We start from the raw sequence: 13,725 nt of genomic DNA, 5'->3' as shown, positions 1-13,725 counted from the left end.
TGGTTTCCCCGTTTCAAATCTTTTTTCCTCCTTTCCTGAAGTAGAAGTATTTAGTTATAAAAATAACATGTTAATCACAAAAATATTCAAATGATGCATAAATGTAGGAAGTGAAATCATCCATAATTCCACCTTCAAGAGAACCTCTGTTAACAATTTCTAATTTTGCCTCTTTCTTCCTCCCCCCCAGAATCTTTATACTGCCTCCAGAACAATCTTCTAAAACATCAGTGCAGTACTTAAAAAACCCTTTACTGGACAACCAATGACAGCTTCTTGATTAAGTCAACGGTGAGGAAAAAATGGGGGGAGGTGCTGGCCTACATTAAGGAAGACTTCAAAACATCATCAAATCAAAGGTGTGGGCCTTGGTTTAATCCTGATACAAACCAGTCAACTGTAAAACAGACTTTGTTTGGACAATGAGGAAATGTGATTATGGACTGGATAGTAAATTATGCTAAAGAATTTTTGTAGTTTTCTTAGGTATAATAATGGCATAGTTATCTGAGAAAGTGACCATATTTTTCTTTTTCTTTTTTTATTTTTTTTGTGAGATGGAGTCTCACTCTGTTGCCCAGGCTAGAGTACAATGGCGCCATCTCAGCTCACCGCAACCTCTGCCTCCTGAGTAGAATGGCAAGCAATTCTCCTGCCTCAGCCTCCTGAGTAGCTGGGATTACAGGCACCCGCCAACATGCCCGGCTAATTTTTGTATTTTTAGTAGAGATGAGGGTTCACCATGTTGGCCAGGCTGGTCTCGAACTCCTGACCTCAGGTGATCCACCCCCCTCAGCCTCCCAAAGTGCTGGGATTACAGGCGTGAGCCACCGCACCCAGCTGAAAGTGACCATATTTTTCAGAGATACACACTGAAGTAGGGAAGAAATGACAAGGTATCTGGGATGTGCTTTAAAATACTTCAGCAGAGAGGCAGATTAATGGGCACAAATATATAGTTTGATAGAAAAAATAAGACCTAGTGTTTGACATATCAGTAGGGTGACTAGTTTACAATAGTCTATTGTACATTTCAAAATAGTTAGAATTATTTGAATGTTTCTAGCATAAAGACAAATATTTAAGGTGATACATTTCCCAATTACACTGATTTAATCTTCACAAATTAATGTATTAAAATATCACATGTACCCCAAAAATATGTACATTATAAACTAATAAAGATAATATAATTTTAATATAAATACTTCGGCAAATTGAAAACAGGACAAACAAAGCAAATATGGAAAGATCCTGACACCTGTTAGAATACTTATGGGTTCGGCCGGGCGCGGTGGCTCACACCTGTAATTCCAGCACTTTGGGAAGCTGAGGTGGGTAGATCATGAGGTCAGGAGTTCAAGACCAGCCTGGCCAAGATACTGAAACCCCGTCTCTACTGTACTAGCCGGCACGGCAGGCTCTGTAATCCCGCCACTTAGGAGGGCTGAGTGAATCGTTTCTGAGCCGGAGGTGGGAGGGGCTGCAGTGAGAGGCCGAGATCATGCCACTGCACTCCCAGCTCAGCACAGAAAGACTCCCAACCAAAAAAATTAATGGGCGCCGGGTGGCTCAAGCCCTGGGGTGGGGTCCAGCAGACTGGGAGTCGAGATGGGCGACTCCAGGTCAGGAGATCGAGACCATCCCGCAGTTAACACGGTGAAAACCCTCGCTCTCTACTAAGAAATACAAAAATAGCCGGGCGAGGTGGCGTGCTCAGTCCAGCTACCGAGGCTTGAGGCCGGAGAATGTGGCGGAACCCGGAGGCGGAGCTTGCAGTGAAGGCTGAGATCCTGCCACTGCACTCCAGCCTGTTATGTGCTGGGACCTCGCCCCAAAAAAGTACCTTTATTTTAGGTTCACTGCTAGGTTTGCCTGGGACCTTCTTTTTAAGATATTGTAAATATTCTGCTACCCAGGCTGCAAGTGAATGGTGGCCAGCTCGTCATTGTAGCCTCAACCTCTGGCCCCAAGCTGAGCTCCCGACCCTAGCTCCCAAAGTGCGGTGACCAGGTACTGCAATTTCATGCTGGCCTCTGAATCTTTGTGTGTGCATTTATTATTTATTTTTTTGAGACAAAGTTTCACTCTTTCTTTTTTTTTTTTTTTTTGAGACGGAGTCTCACTGTGTCTCCCAGGCTGGAGTGCAGTGGCGCGATCTCGGCTCACTGCAAGCTCCGCCCCCCGGGTTCACGCCATTCTCCCGCCTCAGCCTCCCAAGTAGCTGGGACTACAGGCGCCTGCTACCGCGCCCGGCTAGTTTTTTGTATTTTTAGTAGAGACGGGGTTTCACCATGTTAGCCAGGATAGTCTCGATCTCCTGACCTTGTGATCCACCCGCCTCGGCCTCCCAAAGTGCTGGGATTACAGGCTTGAGCCACCGCGCCCAGCAAAGTTTCACTCTTTCACCCAGACTAGAGAGCAGTGGTGTGATCTCACCTCACTGCAACCTCCGCCCCGGGGTTCAAGCACTTCTGCCTCAGCCTCCCAGGCAGCTGGGATTATAGGCACCTGCCACCACACCCAGCTAATTTTTCTATTTTGGACAAGCTGATCTTGAACTCCTGACCTCATGTGATCCACCCATGTCGGCCTCCCAAAGTGCTAGGATTACAGGCATGCACCACCACACCCGGCCCTTTGTGTGTGCATTTAAAAGAATGAATTATGAAAGTTTTCCATTTCCAAACCCATATGGTGCATATGGTGGGGACCCTTCTGCTGCTCCCTACACCGTAACTAGGAGGTCAAACTGCTTCACAGAGCAACAAGGCAGACCCTCCAGGTTCTGGCTCTTGATATCCTCCAAAAGCACCACCTGAGGCCCTCTCTAGTCCTATACACCTGAGACAAACTAAACCACTGCAGATCCCCAAGTGCTTTGACGCTGGCATGAGCTATCATGAGCATTTAGAACATCCTACTCTCCCAGATTCTCTCTTCGATTTCATTCTATCCACCTGGCATTCTTCTAACCTCAGGCCTAAACTGTTTCCTTCTCTCGGGCAGTCCTGAAATCCACACTGCAACCCCAAGCTGAACTGCTAACTCTCCCACTTGTACCACAACACGTATCATTAGTACTGGAATGATCTGCTCTTATCTATCTCTCCTAGACTATGAGTTCCTTGAAGGCACAGTCCTGGCCTAGAGCAGGCATGCTGTAAATGATTACAAAGTAGTGAAGAGGCAGGGCAGCCAAAACAGTTTTAGAGACTTTTAAGTAGTTCAAACAAACAAGCTTGCACATGTTGGAGGTGGAGGGATGGATGGCAATGCAGCAGAGAGGGTATTAGGGTATTATCATCAGGCTAGACCTGAGAAGTATATACAGAAATAAAAAGGAACCAAGAAGACACTCAAGGGTTTTTGAGCAGAGGACTGAAAAAGAGAGACATGTCAGAGAGAAGACCCCTTCCCCCAGCATACTTCCACATGGAAAGTGTCCTGGCTTTTCTTCTCCCCACCCCCTTAAAAGCTGTGATTCACTTCAATAGGATCTGTCTTTTGGAGAGGGAGTGCATTCTGGCCTATGTCCACACCACATGGAAGCTGAGTGCTTCCATGGAAACGCTTTGCCTCTAGAGGGGCCTGGAGACATCAAGAGTAAATGAGTAGTCCAGGCGCGATGGCTCACATCTGTAATCTCAGCACTTTGGGAGGCTGAGGCAGGCACTCAGGAGTTACAGACCAGCCTGGCCAACATGGTGAAATCTCTACTAAAAAAATACAAAAATTAACCAGGAGTGGTGATGCATGCCTGTAATACCAGCTACTCAGGAGGCTGGGGCAGGAGAATCACCTGAACCCGGGAGGTGGAGGTTGCAGTGAGCCAAGATTGCACCACTGCACTCCAGCCTGGGCAACAGAGCGAGACTCAGTCTCAAAAAAAAAAAAAAAGAGTAAATGAGTAGCAGGGCCATTTGGCCACAGGTTAAAAGTCACTTTCTTCAATCATTTTAACTTGTAAGTAAAGCAACATTCTGAGCTCCATATGCCTGACTCTTGTATCATCAATTAAATAGTTCCAAATTTGAGAGGAAAAAGGACAAGTGTTATTTATTGGCTTCCTGCACCTCCCACCCCAAAAAAACCCACAAAAACTTGACTCTGTAATAAGATTAATTAACCAGTAATACAAAGACTAAACAATGCATATAAAGTATTTAATAGCTGGGGGCGGTGGGGCGCACAGTGGCTCACACTTGAAATCATGGCACTTTGGGAGATCAAGGGAGGAGGATCACTTGAGCCCAGGAGTTCGAGACCAATCTGAGCAACACAGTGAAACCCCACCTCTACAAAAAATACAAAAATACAAAGATAAGCCAAGAAAATACAAAGATTAGCCGAGAGTGGTGGTGTGCACCTGTAGTCCCAGCTATTTGGGAGGCTGAGGTGGGAAGGATGGGTTGAACCCAGGGGGCAGAAGTTGCAGTGAGCCAAGACTGTGCCACTGCACCCTACCCTGGGCAACACAGCAAGACCCTGTCTCAAAAAAGAAAAACAAAGTATTTAATATACAGTGAGCTCTTGCTACTTCTTAGCTGCTTTTTGTGATTGTGATTGCAACTAGAAACAAGAATGTCAGGAAGACTCAGCAAGAGGACAGCATGAACTGTAGTGAACAGTAGGATGGACGAAATGGCTCGGGGCCTCTGTGAAGGAAGAATTGCTAGGTGGCAACTGGGAGTTTAAGAGACTCTGGTTTCCAGGCTGAAAAAGCCCTCATTTATGGAAGCTGCCATAAGAAGGCATAGAGAACTGCAATCAGAGGCAATGAGAAGGAAACACAGTAGTTATTAGCTCATTAGCCTGCAACCACAGTGGGATGGAAAGAGGAACATTCACAAGGTAAAAAGGAAGTCTACAAAAACCGTACCCTGAGATTCAGAGAAGGCACCGAGAAAAGTTACGAGTATTAACAACAAGGAGATAAACATACCATAAAAAGGGACTATTGGCAACACTAGGGAAATGTGAATATGACTGAGTGTCAAGTACTGCAGCCAAAGAAAACAGAAAGCAAATGTGCCAAATGCTAATCATATATATGATGAGTACACGCGGGGGCTCGTGATGGTATTCTGTACATGCTTCAGAAATTTTCCATAGTGAAGGTTTTTAAGAGCTAAATTTTTAAAAACTAAAGGTAAGGGGATAGGGAATAAAGAGGACCTCCTGCACTGGCTTCTTATATCTGCCACCCCTCATCAAAAGCTGCAAGCTTGACCCACATAAGCTGTAAGGCTGGGGAGTCAGGGAAGGTCCCTTGGGTAGTGTGGGTCCAGCTGCATCTGACATGACTCTGATCACCCATAGTGGCAGACCCACTAAGAGCCATTTTACACAAAAGCAGGAATCAGCTTTTGGTGACAACACATATTTATGGAGGAAGCCTGAACACACACGTTCATATTTTTAGCTTTGGGAATGCACCTTGGTCTCCAAAAGGATATTCTATCAGTTTCATACTGGGAGTCTACAGAGCAGTCAAGACTTATAAGAAAAAAACCCTTGAATTTCAAGGTAAGAAAGGCCATCTCATCTCATCTCATCCCAAACCCCCAAACACGTGGGCTCCAATGGCAGCTATTCTAACGCCTGTGCCGCTAAGGCAATGAGGGTCAGAGGAAGAGTTCCCACCCACCCCAACTGAAAAGGCCAGCCACGGTGGCTCATGCCTGTAATTCCAGCACTTTGGGAGACTGAGGTGGGCGGATCACTTGAGGTCAGGAGTTCGAGACCTGCCTGGCCAACATGGTGAAACCCTGTCTCTACTAAAAATACAAAAACTAGCTGGGCATGGTGGCACACGCCTGTAATACCAGCTACTCGGGAGGCTGAGGCAGGAGAACTGCTTGAACCTGGAAGGCAGAGGTTGCAGTGAGCCAACATCATGCCACTGCACTCCAGCCTAGGCAACAGAGCAAGACTCTATCTCAAGAAAAAAAAAAAAGGCATTGTGATCCAAGTGGGCTGAGGAGGATCTGCTGCTGTGACTGAGGCTGCACTGATGCAATTCTTGGAATCAGAAGCCACAGGGATAAGAGAAAAGCAACTCCCAGCAAAGAACAAGCTGGGAGAGTGAATGCCACCCAGGCTTTTGTTGGACACAACCACTGCAGCCTGGAGGCACTGACTGAGGGTTTCTCCTGCCCTCCTGCAGCACCTCCACCACACAGACCCACCTCCCCAACACAGATCCCCTCCCCGACAGGGTGTCCTTCAGGGCAGCTCCCCAGCCCACACCACTGCCTGGAGCCCATACCTCTGCCAGCTCCCGCTCACTGATACTTCTGGCGGCGCTCCCTTTCTTCCTCATGCATGGCTCTCCCACAGTGACCCTGCCATCCCCTTTGGCATAACTGTGCACAGTGAGAACTCCCGTTTGCCCTTGGGCTCGGCAGGAGAGAGGCTCACTAGTTTCTGAATCAGAAGAGATAGAATCCCGTGAAGAGCCAGAGCCCAGGCTAGGTGACTTCTTTTGGGAGCCTGAGAAGACAAGGCGTCCCCCTACAGACGCAGGATTCACAGAAAGATCCAAGGCTGCTGCTTCTTGTTCTTCCTCCTCATCCTCCTCTTCTAGTTTGACATTTTTGAGCTCTTCAAATTTGACTTCAGTGGAGTCAGAATAATCTGAAACACACATACACATTAGACAGAGCCAAGTTCCACCTGCACACGTGAATCTGATGAAAGCCAGAGTGGCAAAGCACAAGGAACATGGGCTAGGAATAGGACCTGGCTTCCCATCCTGGCTCTGTCACTGAGGGGCACTGTGAGCCAGGGCTATCTGCTCAGCCTCCTGGCCTCCAGCTTCTTCCTCTGTAGTGAGAAGATGCTACTACATATCTGCAGGGCTCATAAATAAGACTCCTGAGCACCACCTGGCACTCAGCAGACACTCAGTAAGGGGCAGCTGCCATTTCCTCCGAAGTCTCCTGCAGGAAATGCAAGTCTGAGCTCAGCAGAGACCTGGCTACCTAGTCCATGCTAGAAAATCTAAAGATCTTGAAAAATATTAAGAGGGTGTATGTTAAATGTTCTCACTGCAACAATGGTAACTATGTGAAGTAATATGTATTTTAATCAGCTAGATTTAACCATTCCACAACATATATCTACTTCACAAATCATGTTGGACCAGGAGCAGTGGTTCACAACTGTAATCCCAGGACTTTGGGAGGCCAAGATGGGAGGATTGCTAGAGCCCAGGAGTTCAAGACCAGCCTGGGCAACAAAGTGAGACCCTCTCTCTACAAAATTTAAAAATTAGCCAGGCATGGGCCAGGCGCGGTGGCTCACGGCTGTAATCCTAGCACTTTGGGAGACCGAGGTAGGCAGATCACGATGTCAGGAGATCGACACCGTCCTGGCTAACAGGGTGAAACCCCATCTCTACTAAAAATACAAAAAATCAGCCAGGCGTGATGGCCCACATCTGTAGTCCCAGCTACTCAGGAGGCTGAGGCAGGAGAATCACTTGAACCCGGGAGGCAGAGATTGCAGTGAGCCGAGATCGCCACTGCATTCCAGCCTGGGTGACAGAGTGACTACGTCTCAAAAAACAAAAAAGTAGCCAGGCATGGTGGCGTATGCCTGTAGTCCAGGCTACTTGAGAGGTTGAGGCAAGAGGATTGCTTGAGCCCGGAAAGTTGAGGCTGCAGTGAGCTGTGTTCGCACAGGCTTGTGCAACAGAGCAAGACCCTATTTCTAAAACAAAAAAATTATGTTGTACATGACAAATATGCACCATTTTATCTGTCAATATAAATAAATTTGAAGGGAAAAAAGGGAAAGAAAATCTGCTGAATTAGAAGCCAGCCCAGTCCAGAACGTCAGTCCACAGTGCTACCTGGCTGTCAGCAGACCACATCTTAGCGTCATACCTGACCCAAGACAGATACAAGCCTTTCTCCAACAAATCTAGCCTCAATGACCTTCCAAGTGACTGCTAAACAACACTGATCACACCACTCCCACTCTTAAAATATAAGCTTCCAAGTGAGCAAATGAAAATGGCAGACAGCCCTACATCCTCTCCTATTTCTCCAGCGTCACCTTCTGGTCACACAGCTGCCTTCTACCCTAATATTCAATTGAGGGAAACCCCCCACCAGTTCCCCCAAGTGGACCATGCTATTAATATTTCCCATCTCTGCTGGGAACGGTGGCTCAAGCCTGTAATCCCACTCGGCACTTTGGGAGGCCGAGGCAGGCGGATCACCTGAAGTCAGGAGTTCAAGATCAGCCTGGCCAACATGGTGAAACCCCATCTCTACTAAAAATACAAAAAAAATTTAGCCAGGCGTGGTGGCGGGCACCTGTAGTCCTAACTAGTTGGGAGGCTGAGGCAGGAGAATCGCTTGAACCCAGGAGGCAGAAGTTGCAGTGAGCCGAGATTGCGCCACTGCACTTTAGCCCGCATGACAGAGCAAGACTCCATCTCAAAAAAAAAAAAAAAAAAAAAAATTCTCCCATCTCCACGCCTGTGCCCTGCTCCTCCCCTCTGGGACACCCTTTCTACATCCCTGCTCTCTCTCTGTCCGCCTGGGAAGGTCCTACTTACCTTGTAAGAGTCACCTTCACCAAAACCTCCAGTGTTTCCCTGACCCCTGACCAGACAGAGGGAGGAGCTTTTCCCTACGTGTCCAGTCCACCCTGTACATCCCTACCCAAAGCACTTCCCACACTCCAAGTACACTATCTGCTCACAGACCTGTCACTCTGCTTTCTTTATTTCTCACCCAGCACTCAATATGGCATCTGACACGGGACACATGTATGAGTTAAGGTTGTGGAAAATACACCATAGTCAACTAACCTGGGAAGGTAAGACCATCCTCAACTTGCCGCACAGAGCTATGGGTGGGCCTCACGGGGGCGAGGGCTGCCGGGCACTCCGTCATCTCATACTGCTCAGAACTCAGCTCCTCCTTGGGGAAGAGCTCACTCTGACTCACCTCCTGTGGTATTTCAAGACAAACTCGGTGCCTCTTTGTCCCTATTCGGTGCTTGGCCAGGCTGCAAGGGAGAGGGCAAATCTTTTAAGAGCCCACAAATACATCCACTTACTCAAAGACATTCCTACACATCCACACACAACCCAAAGTGAATGGCCAGAGCCTGTCAGGCCTGGCTCAAAACTCAGGGACACCTCTTATTTGTGACTTGAGACAAGGGACTTCACCTCTCTGAGCTTGTTCCATCATCTAGAAGATACAGGTATTACCACCCACCTAACAGATTTGTTGTGAGGACTAAGAAAAGGTATGCAGAGTAGCTGGCAAAGTGCCTGGCATATAGTAGGTACCAAGGAACGGTTCCTCCTTTCTTTCCCATATGGCCCAGGATAAATTCTCAGAGCACAGATCCCCTGGCTCAGCTTCCCATTGGTGCAGACTTAAGAAGGTGACTCTTAAGTCTGCTCTAATGGCACTGCAGACTTAAATCACAACATTACCAATGCCCTTGAGTCTCATCCTCACTACACTTCTTTTTAAAAGACTCTCTGATATGATGAGAAAACATGACTTTTCCGGCTCAGGGGGAGCCCAACCTTCGCACATAAATGCCTTGACCCTCATATAAATGACCCCTTGCTCCAGCAGACTACACGCCCACTGCAGGTCTCTCATTCAGAAAGTGCCTGAATGCCCTGGCTCTCAGGATTCTGGAGCCTTTACCAAGAACAATCCCTCAGCCGAGGCACAAACAGCATCTTAGAAACAGCCTCTCCACAGGTCACAGGACCTACCCAGACACCTCTCCCTCACACAGCCATGACAAAGGGCTGCTGGGTTACCTTGTCTTCAAGTCTCCTTCCTCTCCATCCTCCACCCCTTCCATGTCCTCCTCTGGGCACTCCTCCTCGTTGCCAGCTCTTGGAGGCAGTTCACTCTCCTTAAGAAACTCAGCTGCTTCTGGCGTGGGCAGAGTATGGTCAATAACTGTGTTGTCCTTCCCAGCTTTCCAAAGTTTGTACCTTTCTGGCTGGAACTTCCTCACAAACACATCCATGGAGATCTTCACCATGTCCTTTCTACAGGAGCACTGTCAGCAGGAACCAGAAGAGCACCAGGTGAGCATACCTTGCTGCTTCCACCTCACCCCCACGTCGTAACTCCTCCCTCCACATGGAAACAAGTGCAAGATGGTTTATAACCAGATTGTTTTGGTTCACAGGCTGAGGGCATATTATCCTTGCAGGACCTTCAAATATGAAGGGAAGCAGGGAAAAAAGGGCAGAGAATACATACTACTGGGGCAAATCTACCTGGGCACTAACTCAGGGCCACAGACGGTGGTTAGGCTCAGCACTTAGGCCCCCAGGATGGTGAGCCACCTGCCCTTGGCTCCCTGTCCAAGCCAGGAACACACAAGCAAGTCTACTACTACGAGTCAAAGGCCTAGCCCTGCCGCTTCCCTAGAGTAAAGAAAACCCCTAGGAACTTCAACAGAGAAGTCTCAGAGTGGCTAAGGCAAGAATATTAACGTGTGTGGATGTGGTTTTAATGCCTAATGGACTTACGAACCTCATTTTATACTTCCCAAATCTGAACACATTTTTAAAAATTCCTTATGATGGCCGGGCGCGGTGGCTCAAGCCTGTAATCCCAGCACTTTGGGAGGCCGAGACGGGCGGATCACGAGGTCGGGAGATCGAGACCATCCTGGCTAACACGGTGAAACCCCGTCTCTACTAAAAAAATACAAAAAACTAGCCGGGTGAGGTGGCGGGCGCCTGTAGTCCCAGCTACTCGGGAGGCTGAGGCAGGAGAATGGCGTGAACCCGGGAGGCGGAGCTTGCAGTGAGCTGAGATCCGGCCACTGCACTCCAGCCTGGGCGACAGAGCGAGACTCTGTCTCAAAAAAAAAAAAAAAATTCCTTATGAACACAAAATGTTAGTACTCTGACACATTGCTAGCTGCTCGTTTCTGAATTCCAGCAACTCAAAGAAATATTCTAATCACCAGCCAACGTATCTAACCAGAATTTGCTCATTTTTGTCATGGTGTTATAGAAAGAAATCAAGCAGACTTACCAGCACAGCTTGCTTGCCATACTCAATCCACCGACGGGTAGCAAAATTGGTAGACTCCGCACAGTTAAAGCCATGGTTAAAGCCGGCATGGTAACCATAAGGGAAAGTGATCATAAACTCTCCGGCCTCTTGAGTCACCTGAACAAGAGCAGACTTGAAACAGCTGCTTCAAATGGCAGAGGTCCACAGAACTGGAATTCTGAGCTCCACCACAACTTAGCTGAGCAACAAAGGGTAAGTCATAAAACCCCTGGGGTCTTGCTGTCTTCTATAAAATTATGCAAAGCCCAGACATATCAGATGACATGACTATAATTAACCATTCCTCCAAATGAACACTGTTCAAGGGGATCTGACTCTCCTCTGGCACCAGGAAGCTAAAGTGGCCCCACCTTTAATGCTCTTAGATCAAAGGGTTGTTACATAGTTTAAGCTTTGGCCCCCTTCTTGGTATAGTGATGAACTAGAATAAAACTCTGTAAAAGGCCAGAAAGGGTGGTGCCTGAGAACTTTGGCATGTAACATCAGCTCACCTTGTCAAAGGGAATTCCATATTTCTTCAGCATTAACGGGGAAATCAGGGTCATCTTGTGGCGGAGAAATGCCTCACAGCTTTGAGCACTTCCTGGGAAAAAGCCTATTTAATTGAAAGGGTATGGGTTAACACAGTGCTCCATACTAGCTCCGCAATCCGGAGTCACTTCACACCTGTGCTTCCCATCGGAATGATAAACAGGAAGAATCACCGATGTGACCTCCAAGGATCCCTATAGCTCCGCACCAATTCTAAGATTCTACAGTGAGCCTCTGGGCTCACTCCCATGTAGGGCATTACATGGGTAATGAAATCCTGTTTGGGAAACCAAGGTCACCCAAGCTGACTCTGTTCTTATAGAGCTTTGAAACTATTTAGGACCTTTTCTCCAGTCACTTGTATCCCTGATCTTTCTTCAGTAATGCAGCTATAGTATGATCTACCCAGGCTTTCCTGAAGTATGTTCTCTAGACATACAAATCTATGTAAGTCCACTTAAAAGAAACAAAGCATAAAACGCAATTTTTTCTTTAACATTTGGGTCTTTACTGGAAACACCGGTCATACTGGTCTGGTTCATTATCGCTGGTCAAAGAAACACCACTGCTCATTAAAACTGAGGCACAGACAATCAAAGAAGAAATGACCAAGTCCTTGCTCAGGACAAAGGAAGAAAAGGCTCTGTCACTGCCCTCTTAAGGTAACCAATGTGGCTCACCCACATCTGCAGGCCTGCAACAGGACCTGCAAGAATCTGACCATGGGGAATGCACATTTTAGTGCAGAGCAAGGAGCACAGCTCATAGGAGGGTCCAACCCAGCAAAGAGATGAGACACAGTACCTTTGGCGAGGCGTTCCAACCGCTTTCCATGCTCAGGTGGAACAGAGTACCTGCAATCACATGAGAGCATCAGAGGCTGGGCGGAGACAGGTACAGAAGCTAAGGGGCTTATTCCCACTCTCAAAACACCTTGAAATAGCAGATTTTTTTTTAACTTCCCAAGCACTAGAAAGGAATCTGAAAAAATGAAATATTAGACTGTTTCGGCACAGGAGTAAAGAGTCCGTAAAAAAGGTGAGTGAATTTATTTCTTCTATATTCATTCACTTAATAAGATGTTTATTAAGTGTTCACCATGAGCCAGGATTTATGGTACACAATATTACTCTCGTTTATAATGTTGTTCATATAACATTTTTTTTTTTAAAAAAAGGATGTCATTACATAACCTCAGTATTTAAAAATGCTCAGTATTTTTAAATGCTTGAAAGGCCTAACTGGGGGAGGGCTAGAGAGGAAGAATGGAAAACAAAGTGCAAGATGGATCCGACACTTAAGAGACCTAGCCCTGTATCTGCTGATGAACCCATTTTCCCTTTATCTCCCCAACAGCTACATACACTGATTACCCAACAATCAATTACCTCTCTACCCAGTAGGGTGTCTAAACACCATCGAAACTGTTCTTCCTAAAAAAATGAAAAGAAAAAAAGGACACCTAGGACTATTTAAAACTTTTGCAAAATTGTTAAACTTCATATTCTGAAACTCACAGTAACTCTATTTTAACCTTTTTAATCTCTTCTGAAGATTATTCCACAGTAACAACAAATCCTCCCACTATAAACAGCTTCATTATAAAACAAAACGGAGAAGGAGAGTTGACAAAAATGTCACCTAAAGGACTCCGGGATCCATCAGGCAACCCTACACAGAAGGCTCTGGAGGTCCCACTTCAGAGGACCTAAGAATGTATATAATAACTGGAAAACCTTCTTTTATAAGAGAATTCAAAAATCCAGGAGCAGGGAATTTTGGAGTCAACAATGGTGAAGACACAAAAGCTACATTTACACATCCTACAAGTCTAGCCTTCTGAGGAAGGAAATAGGACAGTACTTAGGGGGTAATCATAGGCTCAAAAGGTTCTTTCCCCCAAGATTAGAAACTGGAAAGCACTTGAAAGAAGAAAGGAAAACTCCTGAGAGAGAACATGGCTGAGGATGCTGAAGAAAGAAATGAAGGTGGACATGGTTTTCATGACTTGCCATAATGCGCCCCATGGTGTCCCCTCTGACCTCATCACTCACTTCTCATCATTTTACACAGCATTCAGTCTACAGTAGACTTCCCCTAGCTC

The 13,725-nt window shown here is 46.7% G+C and overlaps 1 protein-coding gene across 4 annotated transcripts in view; it reads right to left on the bottom strand.

The window, feature by feature from the left end:
- KDM4A (lysine demethylase 4A) overlaps positions 1-13,725 on the bottom strand; it is a 57,708-nt gene that overhangs the window by 28,279 nt on the left and 15,704 nt on the right. For all 4 annotated transcript variants that reach the window (XM_003891748.4, XM_009206817.3, XM_009206812.3 and 1 more), the window contains 6 exons: positions 12,426-12,475; positions 11,582-11,685; positions 11,049-11,186; positions 9,809-10,056; positions 8,828-9,027; positions 6,272-6,639 (listed from right to left, as the gene is read on the bottom strand). In XM_003891748.4, coding sequence (XP_003891797.1) covers positions 6,272-6,639; positions 8,828-9,027; positions 9,809-10,056; positions 11,049-11,186; positions 11,582-11,685; positions 12,426-12,475 — 1,108 coding nt within the window. The remainder of the gene's footprint in view (positions 1-6,271; positions 6,640-8,827; positions 9,028-9,808; positions 10,057-11,048; positions 11,187-11,581; positions 11,686-12,425; positions 12,476-13,725) is intronic.

The sequence above is a fragment of the Papio anubis genome, chromosome 1 (genome assembly GCF_008728515.1).
Source record: "Papio anubis isolate 15944 chromosome 1, Panubis1.0, whole genome shotgun sequence".
Classification (NCBI taxonomy): domain Eukaryota; kingdom Metazoa; phylum Chordata; class Mammalia; order Primates; family Cercopithecidae; genus Papio; species Papio anubis.
The sequence above is the reverse complement of the archived record's forward strand: the minus strand, read 5'-3'. Positions and strand labels throughout refer to the sequence as shown.